Source organism: Anolis sagrei, chromosome 4, assembly GCF_037176765.1.
Source record: "Anolis sagrei isolate rAnoSag1 chromosome 4, rAnoSag1.mat, whole genome shotgun sequence".
Classification (NCBI taxonomy): Eukaryota; Metazoa; Chordata; class Lepidosauria; order Squamata; family Dactyloidae; genus Anolis; species Anolis sagrei.
Genome location: NC_090024.1, coordinates 228,207,778 through 228,227,341, shown reverse-complemented (window position 1 = coordinate 228,227,341; position 19,564 = coordinate 228,207,778). Strand labels below are relative to the sequence as shown.

Below are 19,564 nucleotides of genomic sequence, written 5' to 3'. Positions count from 1 at the left end.
CTTGTCAATATCTCTCTTCAAATGTGGCGCCCAGAATTGGACACAACATTCCAGGTAGAATAATTCCAGGTAGAACAATTCCATATGTAGAATAATCACAGAATGTCTCAACCCTACATGTAGAATCATAGAATCATATGCCTAGTATGTTTGGCACCAGTCTGCCCATGTGAAGCAGGTGAATATTGCACTGAACGAAAAATAGAATCATAGAGTTGGAAGAGACCTCATGGGCCATCCAGTCCAACCCCCTGCCAAGAAGCAGGAATACTGCATTCAAAGCACCCCTGACAGATGGCCATCCAGCCTCTGTTTAAAAGCTTCCAAAGCAGGAGCCTCTACCACACTCCGGGGCAGAGAGTTCCACTGCTGAACAGCTCTCAGTGTCAGGAAATTCTTCCTAATGTTCAGATGGAATCTCCTTTCTTGTAGTTTGAAACATCCTCGTCTCCAGGGCAGCAGAAAACAAGTTCGCTCCCTCCTTCCTATGACTTCCTCTCACATATTTATACTTGACTATGATGTCTCCTCTCAGCCTTCTCTTCTTCAGGCTAAACATGCCCAGCTCTTTAAGCCGCTCCTCACAGGGCTTGTTCTCCAGACCCTTGATCATTTTAGTCACCCTCCTCAGAACACATTCCAGCTTGTCAATATCTCTCTTCAAATGTGGTGCCCAGAATTGGACACAATATTCCAGGTATTTATTTATTTGGAGTGCTTCTACCCCTTCTCAACCTTCTCAGGGGGTAGAAGCACTCCAGGGGGGACTCAGGGCAGCTTACAAAAGGCACAATTCGATGCCCAACAGTTCACTTAATACAATATACAAAATACAATATAACGACAACAGTTATAACTAGTTAAAACAATCAAATTAGTACAATAGCAGCAATAAAATCATCTTGTGGTCAACGTTCGCCAATTCATAAATCCATAATCTATAGGTAGAATAATTGGACGACGGATTGGATCACGACTCTAGTTATGAGATGCATTGTGTTGTCTATTGTTGTGTTAATATTGTATATTATGCTTTTATGGTTTTAAATTGTATATCGTTGTTTGATTCTTATCCTTGTTGTAAACCGCGTTGAGTCGCCTGTTGGGCTGAGAAACTGCGGTATACAAGTAAAGCAAATAAATAAATAAATAATTCCAGGTAGAATAATTCCATATGTAGAATAATCACAGGATGTCTCAAACCTACACATAGAATCATAGTTGGAAGAGACCTCATGGGACAAGCTATCATGTCTCCTCTTCTTCAGGCTAAACATGCCTTCTCTTCAGCCTTCTCTTCTTCAGGCTAAACATGCCCAGCTCTTTAAGCCGCTCCTCATAGGGCTTGTTCTCCAGACGTGTTGATAGGTTCTAGAACAGGCATGGGCCAACTTCGGCCTTCCCTCCAGGTATTTTGGACTTCAACTCCCACAATTCCTAACAGCCTATCGGCTGTTAGGAATTGTGGGAGTTGAAGTCCAAAACACCTGGAGGGAAGGCCGAAGTTGGCCCATGCCTGTTCTAGAGTCTTTCCCAACTCGAAGATGCTGTCACGGATTAGGATTCGGTTTTGGAAACCCCCAAGCAAGTGTCCCCCCAAACTTACCCCGAGAAGGCAAACTTTGAGCTCCCTGAGAGCCATGGCGAAGGCAGTCTGTGTGTCTCTGTCTCTCTTCAGGGCCCCTTTCCACTGCCCATGGCCCTTCCCTGGCTCTCCTCGCCTCCCCAGCCCTGTCTTCCACGGGATGGGAATGGAAACAAAGCGATGGCCGAGTCCAGGCGCCCTTCCCCTGAGTCCTGCCGCTCTCCACCCGCTCAGTCCCAGGCAAGCCTCCTCTTCCTCCGCCTCCTCCTCAGGCTCCGCAGGCCGGGCGCCATCTTGGGGCGGGGCTTTGGAGTCACCTGACCAAAGTTTGAAGTCTCCGCCCCTTTCAGTGACGCAACGCTGTCAAGAGCAAGGAAGGCGGAAGGAGAGGCCTTGCCCATCCCAGCCTGAAGGCTCTCTATTCCCTTTCAGCTTTACTATATTTCATTAATGACTGTTTCTACACCTGACTGGGACCTTTACATCTTTCATTGTCATAACATTGGGAAGAAAAGGAAGTAGAGAGCCTTCTCCCCTTCCCTGTGTGTGTCTCTGTATGTATATATACACACCCACATATACACACACTGTGTGAACAGGTGGAAAGGCAAGCATATTATATATATATTCACACATGCATACATATATATATATATATATATATATATAAACAAGTGAAGAGGCACATATATGCACACACACACACACATGGTATATATGGACAAGTGAAGAAGCATTATATATTATGGAGAGCAACTAAAATGATCAAGGGTCTGGAGAACAAGTCCTATGAGGAGCGGCTTAAGGAGCTGGGCATGTTTAGCCTGAAGAAGAGAAGGCTGAGAGGGGATATGATAACCATGTATAAATATGTGAGAGGAAGCCAAAGGGAGGAGGGAGCAAGCTTGTTTTCTGCTTCCCTGGAGACTAGGACGCGGAACAATGGCTTCGAACTACAAGAGAGGAGATTCCACCTGAACATTAGGAAGAACTTCTTGACTGTGAGAGGTGTTCAGCAGTGGAACTCTCTGCCCCGGAGTGTGGTGGAGGCTCCTTCTTTGGAAGCTTTTAAACAGAGGCTGGATGGCCATCTGTCAGGGGTGATTTGAATGCAATATTCCTGCTTCTTGGCGGGGGGTTGGACTGGATGGCCCATGAGGTCTCTTCCAACTCTTTGATTCTATGATTCTATATATACACACATACACACAGGATTTTTTTGTGTGTGTGTCAGGAGCAACCTGAGAAACTGCAAGTCGCTTCTAGTGTGAGAAAATTGGCCGTCAGCAAGGACGTTGCCCAGGGGACGCCCCGGATGATTTGATGTTTTGTCATCCTTGTGGGAGGCTTCTCTCATGTCCCTGCATTATTATTATTATTATTATTAACTTTATTTGTACCCCGCTAACATCTCCTGAAGGACTCGATGCAGCTTACACAGGCCAAGGCCTCAATAGAACAACAGCATAATAAATACATAATAAAACTCATAAAGCAAACTGCATGAGGAGCTGGAGCTGATAGAGAAAGCTCATCTGCCTCTCCGCAGATTCAAACCTGTGACCTATTGGTCTTCAGTCCTTCCGGCACAGGGGTTTAACCCACTGCGCCACCGGGGGCTCCATACATAGAGGATATATCTTCTATATAAGTAAAAATGTAATGTTTGTGGGATTAACTTAACTCAAAAACCACTGGATGAATTGACATCAAATTTGGACACAATACACCTATCAGGCCAACAAGTGACCAACACTCATAAAAAACCCCAATAAAAACATAGAGGAAGCGTCATATATATGCACAGAACCACATATACAAACATACACACACACACATATATATACACAAAACACATATACACAGACTGGACCACAGCAACGCGTGGCAGGGGATGGCTAGTATCTATATAAATAAAAATGTAATGTTCGTTTGTGGGATTAACATAACTCAAAAACCACTGGATGAATTGACACCAAATTTAGACACAATACACCCGTCAGGCCAATGAGTGACCATCACTCATAAAAACACTGGAAAACACAGTAAAAGAGACTTAAAAAGCCAAAAAATAAAAATACATTACAACATATATATATATATATATATATATATATATATATATGGAAACACACATATACACACAAATATATATATACATAAAACACATATACACAGACTGGGCCACAGCAATGCCTCGCAGGAGATAGCATATATATATATATATATATATATATATATATTATGAGAGAACAGGTGGGAAGGCAAGCATATGTACCTTTATGCACAGTATATATGTCGGTTATATATATATGAACAAGTGAAGAGGCATTATGTATATACACATACACACACAGATATATATATATATATATATATATATATATGAGAACTGGTGGAAAGCATATGTTTCTTTATTACACAATATATGTATGTGTATATATATATATATATATGGACAAGTGAAGATGGATATTATATGTATATAATGTATACACACACACAGAGGGTATATGTAATATATGAGAAAACAGGCGCAAAGGCAAGCATATGCATATACACACACACACACACATATATATATATGAAAAAGTTAATAGTCATATTAACAGATATATGAATGGACAAGTGAAGATTCATGTAATTTTATATAGATAGATAGATATACATACTAGCTGTCCCTGCCACGCGTTGCTGTGGCCCAGTCTGTTGATCTGGAAAATAAAGTAATGTGAAGGTGTTGGTTTCTAATATATGTAATTTCTTTATGCTTGTGGGTAAACAGTATTTCTTGCTGTTTCTTTGTCAGTGTTGATGTGGAGTGTCTGGTTTGCCCACCCTGGAACATGCAACATATCATTGTCCTTCTTTAAGAGTCCCTTTCAAATCTATGATACTATATCTCTCTGTGTGTGAATCATGTCTATCTATCTATCTATCCATCTATATCTATGGCTGGCTGGCTCTTTATCAGGACGACTTTGATTACGTTTTCTTGCCCTGATGAAGGGAGTTGGGTTGGATGGCCTTAAGTATTTTCTGTTGGTCATGGGGGTTCTGTGTGGGAAGCTTGCCCCGATTCTGTCGTTTGTGGGGTCCAGAATGCTCTTTAATTGTATGTGAACTGTGAATCCCAGTGACTACAACTCCCAAATGTCAAGGTCTATTTCTCCCTAACTCCACAAGTGTTCACATTTGGGCATATTGAGTAATCATGCCAAGTTTGGTCCAGATCCACCCTTGTTTTGAGTCCACAGTGCTCTCTGGATGTAGGTGTACAACTCCAAAACTCAAGGCCAATGCCCACCAAACCCTTCTAGGGTTTTTTTGTTGGTAATGGGAGACCTGTATGCCAAGTTTGGTTCAATTTCATCGTTGATGGAGTTCAGAATACTCATTGATTGTAGGTGAACTATAGATTCCAGCAACTACAACTCCCAAATGTCAAGGTCTATTTTCCCCTAACTCCACAAGTGCTCACATTTGGGCATATTGAGTAATCATGCCAAGTTTGGTCCAGATTCATCATTGTTTGAGTCCACAGAGTTCTCTGGATGCAGGTGAACTACAACTCTAAACTCAAGGTCAATACCCACCAATAATAATAATAATAATAATAATAACACTTCATTTGTACCCCTCCACCATCTCCCCAAGGGACTCAGTGCGGCTCACATGAGGCCGAGCCCAAACACAACAATACAAGCAATAACAACACAGTACAAGCAATTAAAACACATAGACAATAAGATACACAACGTTATCAATAAAACAGCACATAATTAAAAACAGTGGGAAGGCCAATGTAAAGTTAAAATTGGAAAAAATGCTGGGACATGAACGGAAGGTGATACTGGTGTTTGTGGAACCCTTCTAGTGTTTTTTTGTTGGTCATGGGAGTCCTGTGTGCCAAGTTTGGTTCAATTCCATCGTTGGTGGAGTTCAGAATGCTCATTGATTGTAGGTGAACTATAAATATCAGCAAGTACAGCCCCCAAATGACAAGATCAATCCCCCCCCCCCAACCCCACCAGTATTCAAATTTGGGCGTATTGGGTATTTGTGCCAAATTTGGTCCAGTGAATGAAAAGCCATCCTGCATATCAGATATATTTACATTACAATTCACAACAGTAGCCAAATTAAGAGTTATGAAGTAGCAATGAAAACAATTTTATGGTTGGGGGTCACCACAACATGAGGAACTGTATTAAGGGCTTCACAGCATTAGGAAGATTGGGAACCACTGCTCTATGGTCTTATGCAAGGGATTTTTTTTGCTCAGTTAGATTGGGTATTTGTGCCAAATTTGGTCCACTGAATGAAAATTCATCTAATTACATGACGATTCATAACAGTAGCAAAATTACAGTTATGAAGTAGCAATGAAAATAATTTAATGGTTGGGGGTCATTACAACATGAGGAACTGATTCAAGGGGTTGGGAGGCACTGTCCTAGAGGGATGTGCCTGCCTTTGCCTTCCAGGGGCTCCTCCTTTTGGGCTCTTCCTCCTCCTCCTTTTCCTCCTCCTCCTCTTTCTGCCCAAATCTCCTCCCTTCTCTCCTCCCCTTCCCCTTCCCTCCCCACCAATGTCTCTTTCAAAATGGCTGGTAAGTAGCTTTTCATTCTCTTGGCTGCTTCCTTCGTGGAGAGAATGGCTGCTTTGCCTCGCTTTCCTGCCTTGGGCAACCTTGTAACGCTTCCCTGCATCCGGTATTGGCTTCCTTTTCTTTCTCCTTTCTCTAATGGCACCGCACCTCTATTATTACCTAGGTAGATATGGAAATGAATGAGGGGGTTTAAATGTGACGTAAACTTTGCGTGCTGGCTTTCTTTTCATTTGCTACGGTTGATGTTTATTTCTTTGGAAAAAATCTGCCTCCTCTCTGCAAACAAAAAAAGGGTGGGGGGAAGAAGAAGAAAATAAAACCCCACCAACCTCGTTTTGTCTTCTCTCTTTTTCTCCCATCTTTCTCTCTCTCTCTCTCTCTCCCTTTTTCTCTTTTGTTTCTGTTTGTAGGGATCCCTTTGTATTTTGTGGATTTGCAGGATGACTTAGATGATTGTGAGTAACTGTTTCCAATTTTATTTATTTCCACTTTAAAGCAAATACATGAAGCTATCACAGCAGGGAAATGGCTGGTGGCTTTTCCTCTCTCAAACACCTCTCCTTCCTCATCACCTACATACAAGGCAGGGAATGGCAGAGGTGGGGATCCCCGCCCCTTCTCGCCAGAGTTAAGGCCAATTGTTATTTCTAGGAGGATGCGTATTGTACAGATAGAGGCTTTGGGTTCGGTTGTGGCTTGTTGATCTGTCATGGCTTGATTTCTATAGCCCTGAATCAACTACGGGGAAGCGAGCCTTTTCCTGTCAATGACACTTACTTCCAATGAGTAGACATTGAAAGAGATCTGACAGGTTTGACTGTCACGCCTGCTTTGCAACGCTGTTCTAGCGCATTAGAATGGATGCAGGTGTAAGAATGTTTAAGGATGGACATACCCCACTTATTTAAGACACAGCAATCGTTTTAGAACAGGCATGGGCAAACTTTGGCCCTCCAGGTGTTTTGGACTTCAACTCCCACAATTCTTAACAGCCTGGCGTACCTGCATCCCAGCAAACTTCTAACGCAGGCATGGCCAAACTTTGGCCCTCCAGGTGTTTTGGACTTCAATTCCCACAATTCCTAACAGCCTGGCGTACCTGCATCCCAGCAAACTTCTAACGTAGGCATGGGCAAACTTTGGCCCTCCAGGTGTTTTGGACTTCAATTCCCACAATTCCTAACAGCCTGGCGTACCTGCATCCCAGCAAACTTTTAACGCAGGCATGGGCAAACTTTGGCCCTCCAGGTGTTTTGGACTTCAATTTCCACAATTCCTAACAGCCTGGCGTACCTGCATCCCAGCAAACTTCTAACGTAGGCATGGGCAAAGTTTGGCCCTCCAGGTGTTTTGGACTTCAATTCCCACAATTCCTAACAGCCTGGCGTACCTGCATCCCAGCAAACTTCTAACAGGCATGGGCAGACTGCATCCCTCCAGGTGTTTTGGACTTCAACTCCCACAATTCCTAACAGCCTGGCATACCTGCATCCCAGCAAACTTCTAGCAGGCATGGGCAAACTGCGTCCCTCCAGGTGTTTTGGACTACATCTCCCACAATTCCTAACAGCCTGGCATACCTGCATCCCAGCAAACCTTTAACACAGGCATGGGCAGACTTTGGCCCTCCAGGTGTTTTGGACTTCAACTCCCACAATTCCCAACAGCCTGCTGTACCTGCATCCCAGCCAACTTTTAGCAGGAATGGGCAGACTGCGTCCCTCCAGGTGTTTTGGGCTACAGCTCCCACAATTCCTAACAGCCTAGCGTACCTGCATTCCAGGAAACTTCTAATGCAGGCATGGGCAAACTTCGGCCTTCCCTCCAGGTGTTTTGGACTTCAACTCCCACAATTCCTAACAGCCTTTCTGGTCAAGATTGGACATCTTGGCAGAGCAATATAGCACCCCAAGGATATGCCAGTCCTTTCAGTAGACCTCAGCACAAGCATAAGGCCAAGTTAAAAGTACTATATAACTCGGGCATGGGAAAACTTTGGCCCTCCAGGTATTTTGGACTTCAACCCCTACAATTCCTAAAAGCCTTTCAGGTCAAGATTGGACATCTCGGCAGAGCAAGGATATGACAGTCCTTTCAATAGACCTCAGCATGAGCATAAAGCCAAGTTACAAGTACTATATAACTCAGGCATGGGCAAACTTTGGCCCTCCAAGTGTTTTGGACTTCAACCCCTACAATTCCTAAAAGCCTTTCCGGTCAAGATCTTGGTGGAGCAATATAGCATCCCAAGGATATGCCAGTCCTTTCAATAGACCTCAGCACTCAGCACATGATGGAGCCCCCAGTGGCACAGTGGGTTAAACACCTGTGCCGGCAGGTCTGAAGACTGACAGGTCGCAGATTCGAATCCGAGGAGAGTGCGGATGAGCTCCCTCTATCAGCTTTAGCTCCTCATGCAAGGACATGAGGGAAGCCTCCCGCAAGGATGATAAATCATAAAAAAAACTATCCAGGCGTCCCCTGGGCAACATCCTTGAAGACGGCCAATTCTCTCACACCAGAAACAACTTGCAGTTTCTCAAGTCACTCCTGACACGACCAAAAAAACCCAACACTAGCATAAGGCCAAGTTACAAGTGCTATATAACTCAGGGATGGACAAACTTCAGCCCTTTGGGTGTTTGGACTTCAATTCCCACAATTCTGGCTGTTAGGAATTGTGGGAGTTGAAGTCCAAAACAACTGGAGGGCTGCAGTTTGCCTGTGCCTGTGTTAGAAGTTTGCTGGTGATACAGATACACTAAAAAATAGGAAATACATTATTAAACAGCTAAGAGTCCCCGTCCCCCCCCCCCCCACTTTTATAGGAACACTGGTGGAAATTTCTAATATAATGACAGAATATTTGTTTCTTTATTGTAAAGGGTGAACAAATTTGAATTTGTAGATTAGGCCCAGAGTTCAGAGGGGAAATTCATCGTCTTCTTTAAAATAGCGCTGGGTTATATTCCAGTTGAGAGGCCTAATTGCTCGAAACAAAAGCAAAACAGAACGAAAGGGCCCCATCAAAACTTCAACCCAAAGCTATGTTATACAGTTCTGTTTTGTGTAAGCAGTAAAAATAAAGAGTAGTATATCTGCTAAGAGACGAAGCGTGTGGCATGAATAGTCATGGGAAGTAACTGCTTTTGGATTGCATACATTTGCATTTAGGTTTGCATTCATCTTGTTCTAAAACCCATTACTGATTTTGTTTATAGTTATAAGTTTTTGATGTTATTTTGTATCATTTTGATGTGTTTTGCATTTGATTAAGGCATTGAATGTTTGTCTTTTTGTATGTAAACCACACTGTGTCCCCTCAGGAAGAAGGGGCGGTCTATAAAGTTTTATTGTTGTTGTTATTTCTTATGTGCGTTCAAGTCATTTCTGTCTTTTGGTGACCCATTTCTGATCTATAGTAATTTATGATGAACCTACTAGCAGATATTCTTGGTAGAATTTGTTCAGAGTGAGTTTATCCTCTCCTTCCTCTGAGGCTGAGAGTGTGGATTGCCCAAGCCTATCCAGTGGCGTTCCATGGCTGAACAGGGATTTGAATCCTCTCCTACTCAACTGAACCTTTACATGATGCTGCCTCTTAGTTGGTTTAATGCATATTCATAATAATTTGGGCAAAGTTTAGTTCTGAGTTTGCATGGACACTCATTACCAAGGTGGGTGTGTAGGGCTGATCTTGTGCCTAAAGATATGAATATAAGGGACCCTTGTCCTGACTATAGTTTATCCTTTTCTTCAGAAAAGTATAGGCAGTTCCTGAGTTACAGACATATGACTTACAAATGACTCACAGTTAAAGCTTGTGCCCCAGCTGCACCCATACCTTGAGACATTTGACTCGGCCATGGTAGTCCACACCTTAGTCACATCCCATTTGGACTACTTATTTATTTATTGTGTCAGAAGTGAACCAAACAGTTGTATTACATTAAAAACAAACAAACAAAACACAAAGTTTGCAAACTTGGAAGTTGATTAAATGTCCTTTGACCAATAGCTGGCCACTTGGAGTGCCTCTGGTGTTGCTGCAAGGAGGTCCTCCATTGTGCATGTGGTTGCATTGCAGCAGGTGGTCTGTGGTTTGCTCTTCTCCACACTCGCATGTCGTGGATTCCACTTTGTAGCCCCATTTCTTAAGGTTGGCTCTGCATCTCGTGGTGCCAGAGCGCAGTCTGTACAGCGCCTTCCAAGTCACCCAGTTTTCTGTGTGCCCAGGGGGGAGTCTCTCATTTGGCACTGGGCATTGATTGAAGTTCTGGGTTTGAGCCTGCCACTTTTGGACTCTCGCTTGCTGAGGTCTTCCAGCGAGTGTCTCTGTAGATCTTAGAAAACTATTTTTTGATTTAAGTCGTCGGTGTGCTGGCTGATGCCTGAACGGGGTGGGACGGAGATGTCACTGCCTTGGTACTTTCACTATTGGTTGCTACTTTTGCTACTTCCTGGGGAATGTCAGGTGGTGCAATACCGGCTAAAGCAGTGTCGGAGCCTGCAGTGGTGTAGGGCGCAGACACCCATGATAATGCGGCATGTCTCATTAAGAGCCACATCCACTGTTTTAACGTGGTGAGATGTGTTCCACACTGGGCATGCATACTCAGCAGCAGAGTAGCATAGCGCAAGGGCAGATGTCTTCACTGTATCTGGTTGTGATCCCCAGGTTGTGCCACTCAGCTTTCATATGTTATTGTTTCTTGCACCCACTTTTTGCTTGATATTCAGTGCTTCTTGTAAGTCAGAGTACGGTCCAGAGTGACTCCCAGGTGTTTGGGTGTGCTGCAGTGCTCAGTGGGATTCCTTCCCAGGTAATCCTCAGAGTTTGGGATGCTTGTCTGTTCTTAAGGGGAAAAGCACATGTCTGTGTTTTAGATGGATTAGGGATCAGCTGGTTTTCCCTGTAATAGGCAGTAAGAGCATCTAGAGCTTCGGAGAGCTTCTGTTCAACCATCTCAAAGCTCCCTGCTTGAGCGGTAATGGTATGATATGGACTACTGCAGCGCTTTTTATGTAGGGCTGCCTTTGAGGATAGTTCGGAAGTTGCAGTCGGTGCAGAGATCAGCGGCTAGATTGCTAACTGGAGCGCTGTATAGTGAGAGGACAACTCTCATGGTGCAGCAGCTCCACTGGCTGCCGGTCTACTTCTGAACTAAATACAAAGTACTGATCGTTACCTATAAAGCCCTAAACGGTTTGGGTCCAGGCGATTTTCTAATCACATCTCCCTATACAGACCATCCCATGCACTACGGTCAATGGAGGAGACCCTCCTCTCAGTCCCACCTCCGTCACCAGCTCATTTGGTGGGAACAAGAGAAGGGGCTTTCTCAGTGATCGCTCTCTGTCTCTGGAACTCCCTCCCTAAAGAAGTAAAAATGCCCCTCCCACCCTTCTTTCCTTTAAGAAACTTCTAAAAATGCACCTATACACTTTAGCGTATGGAGAGCAGGAGGACTAAGACACTTTAACTACTTGGTTTGCTGGCTAGTAGCACTAAGTTTCCAACAGACCTCACAACCTCTGAGGATGCCAGCCACAGATGCAGGTGAAATGTCAGGAGAGAATGCTTCTAGAACATGCCTATGCAGCCTGAAAAACCTGTGACAACCCTGTGTTCATGTGTCTTAGGTGGCATATCATCAGAAGAGGTAATATGTCAGAGGAAAAGGAATTGCCTCTTTCAAAATGCTGCCTTGCCATTTGCACTTTTTATAAGGACTAATACAGTATGATGTAATATCCATGGTTTCACTTAGGCTCCATCTGCACTGATCTTTTAATGCATTTCGAAACTAGCTTCAAACTGTGGCTGACAAACAACCAATGCCCACTAAAGAAAGCCTTTGATGTGCATCAGTTCTCTGTAGTTTGTGTTGTCACAGTCTGGTCTCAAACTGGTTCCAGGATTTGCTATGTAATCGTTTGCACAGAGAAATCATTTTCTTTTAAATATAACTAATTTATTTTACATAGGGTTGATTTGGTTTAAATCCAACTGATTTAAACCAAATTTTCATTCTGAACTGTTTTTGTTCTAAACTGTTTTTTGTTCTGAACTGTTTTTGGACTAATTTCCAGTTCATTTAAATGGGATTGCTTAAATTTATATCCAGATTCTTTCTTGTTCCATTCTGTTGCAGATCTACCCTAATTCTGTATTAATTGATCTTTGCTTTTAGGGTCACAAACTGTGTGTATGAGAGGGGGGAGTGAGCTTGCTTCATGATTTAATGATTTAAATCCTTTCTCTCAGAGTTTAAGTAATTTAAAACAGTTATGCACTGGCCAACACACATTTTGGTGCCTCTAATGTTAGTCTTTTTTCTGGGTATATTTGACCTGCTGATTCCAAAAATGGCACCAATTTTCCCCATGATCTCTAGTTTTTGAGACACAGAATATGTGTCATCTACTAGTTGCCATATGTTTGCCCACAGAAAATAATGATAAAATAATGATCTAATTCTGTTTTCTGAATCAGTGTCCCAGATCTAGCAGGCCTAAAAACCAAAACACCAAGAGTTTTTTTTTTGTTGGGATATGTTATTTATTGGACTCCTAGAACATATTTGGTGATGTATGTAGGATTACCAGTTTACAAATAGAAAGTGTGTTCTGAATTGTTTTCAGATTCATTTCCACTTTTTTAAAAATTCTCTAAACACTGGCCTTTATTATTTTATCTTTTCGAGAGGGAAGGCGGTGGTAGGTAGAGTGGGAGGCGATTTCATGTACATCTTCTGCAGAGTGGTTCCAATCAGTTTTTATCACCTCTTCCTAAATAGTTAACATAGTCATAAACTCTAATTAAAAGCTGTAGAATTAATATTCATGGTTTTTTCCCCTCATGTCAGAAGTGACTTGAAACTCCAAGTCGCTTCTGGAGTGAGAGAATTGGCTGTCTGCAGGGACGTTGCCCAGAAGACACCTGGATGTTTTACCATCCTACGGGAGGCTTCTCTTATGTCCCTGCATAATATTCATGCATTTGTTTGATATAGGCTTTTTGATAATTGTTTTATAAAGATTTTGAAATGTCATTTAAATAAAAAAGTCCTATATAAATAAAAAAGTTTTATTTTTTAATAGTGCTTGATTTTTTTTCAACCCAGATTTCACAGAACAAGTTACTGTGGGAGGTAACGAAACATCTTATATAGTGGCTTTAAAAAAAATCATGTAGCATGTTATTTGTATGTAGAGTTTTTTCCCCTGTCTTTATTTTGAATGAGATCCTAATCCTCCCATGAGTTAAGTTGCTACTTTTCTTGCTTAACATAATGAAAGTTGAGACTAGGAGATCAGCAACTTGTTATCCGTTGAATGCTTATTCCTTATACATTGTCTGAGGTTTGTGATAGAAAATTCTCTTTCGAAGTTGGCAAACCAGATGTACTCCTATATACTTCTGAAGGATATGTCAAATATTAATAAACATATGGCAAGAATATTTTCATTTGTAAGGAGGTAATTTTTTTAAGGTGAAGTAAACTATTCTCAGTTTGTTAGAAATGGAAAAGTTAATCCATTGTCATGTGAGTGTACTCCCGTTTCTACAAAAAGACGTCCCCTTGCTCCCCTTCCCTTCCCTCCCAAAGCTGCTCTGGACAGGTAAGTGGGAATCCATTCCACAAGCATTTATAGACACAATCCAGAAAGTCCACAATTTAATGTGGTATCCTTGTTTGGGTTTGCTTTTCCCAGAAACGTGATCTACAGCTGTATAGGGCATGTTGCGTGAGGGCACTAGTTTTATTTATAGAGCCTACATGTCTATAAACATTTGTGATGAAACCTGATGTCAACACACACACACACACACACACACACACACACACACATATGCATGTGATATAGGAATGATTAAATCCTGTTCAGTTTATGCTAAGGCTTAAAATGCTAGTGCTATATAAAGCATCAAGGTGGTGGCACAGTATCTTCTGCTGCAGTACCTTCTTTTGTTAATTGTAAGGAAGAACCCTTTCCTTTTGATCGGAATATAAGCAGTCACAAAGTCACGAACAAGATATGTTCTGTAGGATTGTTCTTAAATTGATTTTGTATATAAACTGATACATTAAAGTTAAACTCTACACACACACACACAAGTAAAGGTTTGTGCATATGTATGTGGATGTATATCTATATCTGGAGTTGCACTTAAAAATGTACCTGGGCACAGACTGCAAATCAAACTCAAAAGGGGTGTTAACCCTTCTCTATGCTATCCATATCTAGAATTCACTTCCCAAGACATCAGACATGCCCCAACGCTGGCAGTCTTTAGGAGGAGCCCAAAAACGTGGTTGTTCCAGTGTGCCTTCCCAGAATAAGAAAAACTCTTAGCAATATGTCCTCAAATACACTTTAATATTGATTTAGCATTGTCTGATCACCCTCAACTTTCTTTGAAAACCCTATTCTAGTTATACCCTACCTTGTTCATGCCTAGCATTATTTTTAAATATTTTTAAACTTTAATTATTACATTTGGCCCGGCCATAGGTTTTTAATGCTTGTATGTTATTATGTATTGTGTATTTTTTGCTATGAGATTTATTTTAACTGTTTTGTATTGATTATTTGTTATTGCCTTCATTTATTGATGTACTGTGGGCTTGGCCTCATGTAAGCCACACCGAGTCCCTTGGGGAAATGGTAGTGGGGTACAAATAAAGTTTATTATTATTATTATTATTATTATTATTATTATTATTATTATTATCCAAAGCATATATGTAATTATCCATCCATCCAAGCTTTGGATAGCATTTGTTGTTCATTCGTTCAGTCATCTCCGACTCTTCGTGACCTCATGGACCAGCCCACGCCGGAGCTCCCTGTCGGCCGTCACCACCCCCAGCTCCTTCAAGGTCAGTCCAATCGCTTCAAGGATGCCATCCATCCATCTTGCCCTTGGTCGGCCCCTCTTCCTTTTTCCTTCCACTCTCCCCAGCATAATTGTCTTCTCTAGGCTTTCCTGTCTCCTCATGATGTGGCCAAAGTACTTCAACTTTGTCTCTAGTATCCTTCCCTCCAATGAGCAGTCGGGCTTTATTTCCTGGAGGATGGACTGGTTGGATCTTCTCGCAGTCCGAGGCACTCTCAGAACTTTCCTCCAACACCACAGCTCAAAAGCATCTCTCTTCCTTCGCTCAGCCTTCCCTAAGGTCCAGCTCTCACATCCGTAGGTTACTACAGGGAATACCATGGCTTTGACTAGGCGGATCTTTGTTGCCAGTCTGATGTCTCTACTCTTTACTATTTTATCGAGATTGGACATTGCTCTCCTCCCAAGAAGTAAGCGTCTTCTGATTTCCTGGCCACAGTCTGCATCTGCAGTAATCATTGCACCTAGAAATACAAAGTCTGTCACTGCCTCCACGATTTCTCCCTCTATTTTCCAGTTGTCAATCATTCTTGTTGCCATAATCTTGGTTTTTTTGATGTTTAGCTGCAACCCAGCTTTTGCGCTTTCTTCTTTCACCTTGATTAGAAGGCTCCTCAGCTCCTCCTTGCTTTCGGCCATCAGAGTGGTGTCATCTGCATATCTGAGGTTGTTAATGTTTCTTCCAACAATTTTCACCCCAGCTTTGCATTCATCCAGCCCCGCACATTGCATGATGTGTTCTGCATATACGTTAAAAAGGATAGCATAGGAAGGGTCAAAACCCCTGTGGAGTTTGTTTTGCTGTCTATTCCCCTGTTCAAAAGATTTCACCTCACTTTCAGCCCCCTTGACAATTGGATTTTGAAAATTTTAGGTTGTTGTGGAAACAAGGATTGGGATAAAGCCTCTTTTCCCCATGATAACTCTTTCAGGAGTGAATACCCCTTCCTAGGAGTAGATTTCTCCCACTTCCTGTTCTCTCACTTCCTGTTCTTAAGTATGAGATGTTTGAAAGTCAGTTGTTTGTAACTCTGGAACTGCTTGTACAGTAAAGCCAGAAGTTGCTCAAAGTAGCCATTTAGCTCAAGCAAATACATATTATGGCATATCTTGGTGCTGAGCTCCATTATAACTGCCCTGAGTCCCCTAGAGGAGATTTTTATTTATCGTGTCATCAGCAACCATTGTATTACAATTCTAACAGAGCAAAACAAACACAGAGATTAAAAAGAAAAGGAAAGAGAAGAAAGAAAGAGAAAAAAAAAACCATACAGATTTTGCAAAATTTGGTATTTGGTTAAATGTCCTTTGACCAGTATCTGGCCACTTGGAGTGCCTCTGGGGTTGCCGCAAGAAGGTCCTCCATCGTGCATGTGGCAGGGCTCAGGGTGCACTGCAGCAGGTGGTCAGTGGTTTGCTCTTCTCCGCACTCGCATGCCGAGGATTCCACCCTGTAGCCCCATCTCTTAAGATTGGCTCTGCATCTCGTGGTGCCAGAGCGCAATCTGTTCAGCGCCTTCCAAGTCGCCCAGTCTTCTGAGTGCCCAGGGGGGAGTCTCTCATCTGGTATCACCCATGAATTGAGGTGCTGGGTTTGGGCCTGCCACTTTTGGACTCTCGCTTGCTGGGGTGTTCCAGCGAGTGTCTCTGTAGATCTAAGAAAACTATGTCTTGATTTAAGTCGTTGGCGTGCTGGCTGATACCCAAACAGGGGATGAGCTGGAGATGTCTCTGCCTTGGTCCTTTCACTATTGGCTGCTACTTCCCGGCGGATGTCAGGTGGTGCAATACCGGCTAAGCAGTGTAATTTCTCCAGTGGTGTGGGTCGCAGACACCCTGTGATAATGCGGCATGTCTCGTTAAGAGCCACATCTACTGTTTTAGTGTGGTGAGATGTGTTCCACACTGGGCATGCATACTCAGCAGCAGAGTAGCATAGCGCAAGGGCAGATGTCTTCACTGTGTCTGGTTGTGATCCCCAGGTTGTGCCAGTCAGCTTTCGTATGATGTTGTTTCTAGCGCCCACTTTTTGTTTGATGTTCAGGCAATGCTTCTTGTAGGTCAGAGCACGGTCCAAAGTGACTCCCAGGTATTTGGGTGTGCTGCAATGCTCCAGTGAGATTCCTTCCCAGGTAATCCTCAGAGCTCGGGATGCTTGTCTGTTCTTAAGGTGAAAGGCGCATGTCTGTGTTTTAGATGGATTAGGGATCAGATGGTTTTCCCTGTAATAGGCAGTAAGAGCGCCTAGAGCTTTGGAGAGCTTCTGTTCTACCATCTCAAAGCTCCCTGCTTGAGCAGTAATGGCACGATCATCAGCATAGATGAAACTCTCTGTCCCTTCTGGCAGTGGTTGGTCATTTGTGTAGATGTTGAACATGGATGGAGCAAGCACGCTCCCCTGAGGCAGGCCATTCTTCTGTTTCCGCCATCTGCTTCTCTGGCCCTGGAACTCAACAAAAAAGCTCCTGTTTTGTAGCAGGTTTCCTATGAGGCGGGTGAGGTGGTAGTCCTTTGTGATATTATACATTTTTCTCAGGAGGAGGCGGTGGTTCACAGTATCATAGGCTGCTGACAAGTCTATGAAGACAGCTCCTGTGATCTGCTGCCTTTCAAAGCCATCTTCTATGTGCTGAGTCAGGTTCAGCACTTGCGATGTGCAGCTTTTGCCTTTTCTGAAGCCAGCTTGCTGTGGGATCAAACAGGGGTCTATATTTTCCATAATTCTATGCAAAATAAGTCTCTCCAGAACTTTGTAGAGGTGGCACAACAGGGAGATTGGTCTGTAGCTTTTTGGGTCATTACGGTCTTTGCCTGGCTTCAAGATGGCGATGACTCTTGCTTTCCTCCAGATTTTGGGGATCTGACAGGATGCAGTGCAGTTGTTCATCAGCTCCAGCAGCCAGCGCCTTGCTTTTGGGCCAAAGTTCTTGATTTGTTCCATCCGTAGATCATCCAAGCCAGCTGCTTTGCCATTCTTACATTTGTTGAGAGCCATGTCCAATTCAGTAGATGTAAAAGGTTCATGGAGGTTATTGTTCTCAATCTCTGGTTGTCTGGCTATTGGTTTCTTTCCTACTTTGGTGGCAAGGTTGGGTTTCCCATTCTTCAAGAGTTGGTGTGCTATCTGATCTGCCTTTATGTTGGCATGGGTATTAGTTTGTGAGGGATCGTTGCTCAGCCGTCTCAGCAGCCTCCACGCCTTCTGGCTGCTCCTGCCCATGTCGACCTCTGTGATCAACTTGATCCACTGATCTTTCTTGGCTTCAGAGATGGAGGACACAATGCTCTGCGCTGCCTGAAGGGTCTGCTCACTAAATGGGTCTTCGTTGTGGAGCCCTAGAGGAGATAGGATGGGTTATAAAGTTGTTGTTGTTGTTGTTGTTGTTGTTGTTATTATTATTATTGGATCTTTGTTTTAGCAGCACGTTAATTTATTGTTAATGAATTTGTTAACGTATTGTATAATGTTTTAAATTGAGTTTACAGTTTTAATTGAAAAAAATATTATATATGTTGATAGCATCATTGATGCTTATGTGAGACTGCCCTGAGTCCCCTTTGTGGGGAGAAGGGCGGGGTAGAAATAAATAAATAAATAAATAAATATTATTCATTTACTTCTGTTAAAAATAAATTTGCTCTTTGATTACTATCCAAATATCTTTTAAAAACTGTTACACAGGGCAGTCCTGGACATGTTTAATTTGACTCAGATTTGTATGTCACTCCCATATAGTCAAAGGGAGTGACATACAAATCTGTATAGGACTGCAGTCTAAGTGACTATCTATCCCCAGAGAACATATACTTCATTATATGTGAGTTACTCTACTGTGTGGTACTCCAAAGGTATCTGTTTTATGTCATATGTAAAAAATAATCATCATCCAAGCAGAATTTTAAATATGTTGCCTTAATTCCTGTATAGAGAAGGGCACAGAGGAAGGGCAAGAGAGCATGTTTAACTTTAGAATTTATTTATTAGTTTGTTTGTTTACATTATTTATATCCCGCCCATATCAGCCCGCAGGCGACTCAGGGCGGTCTACATATTGGCACAATTCGATGCCATCAATACATACATTCAAAAAGCAAAAACAATTTGCCAGTAGAATTTACTAGTAGTTGATAATTTTGCTATAAATGCTAGCCTGGCATTGACAATTGTAGTATTGGTTTTAGAAGATGGGCAAGATTGTTTTGAGTGTAGTTGCTGCTTGCCTGCTTACCTAACATTATTTTCTTAATTTTTAATTGTTCGTGGTATGCTTTACTTGCTGCTTAGCAGGGAGGGGGTTACTGTCATGTGGGATTAGCAGGGGATGTATTGTGTTTTTCTTCCTATCCTCTCTTGTATGATCCCTAGTTCCCTCTCCTCTGGCTGCAATCCTGTTAGCTTTTATTTGGAAACATTGGGTTTCCGAGTGGACATGTATCATTTTGCTCATTGCTTAAGCAGAAA

At 42.6% G+C, this 19,564-nt stretch overlaps 2 protein-coding genes across 3 annotated transcripts in view; one reads left to right on the top strand and one right to left on the bottom strand.

Annotated features, from left to right (window-relative positions):
- The window catches only part of RAB22A (RAB22A, member RAS oncogene family), a 35,679-nt gene extending 33,763 nt beyond the window's left edge, over positions 1 to 1,916 (bottom strand). The window contains exon 1 of the mRNA XM_060772047.2: positions 1,607 to 1,916. Coding sequence (XP_060628030.1) covers positions 1,607 to 1,642 — 36 coding nt within the window. The 5' untranslated portion in view covers positions 1,643 to 1,916. The remainder of the gene's footprint in view (positions 1 to 1,606) is intronic.
- Positions 1,917 to 6,112: 4,196 nt separating this feature from the next.
- The window catches only part of LOC132773100 (serine/threonine-protein phosphatase 4 regulatory subunit 1-like), a 56,199-nt gene continuing 42,747 nt past the window's right edge, over positions 6,113 to 19,564 (top strand). Inside the window, exons 1-2 of one of the 2 annotated variants that reach the window (XM_060772048.2) lie at positions 6,113 to 6,197; positions 6,608 to 6,652. In XM_060772048.2, coding sequence (XP_060628031.2) covers positions 6,191 to 6,197; positions 6,608 to 6,652 — 52 coding nt within the window. In that variant the 5' untranslated portion in view covers positions 6,113 to 6,190. The remainder of the gene's footprint in view (positions 6,198 to 6,607; positions 6,653 to 19,564) is intronic. The other variant, XM_060772049.2, reaches the window with a different exon arrangement.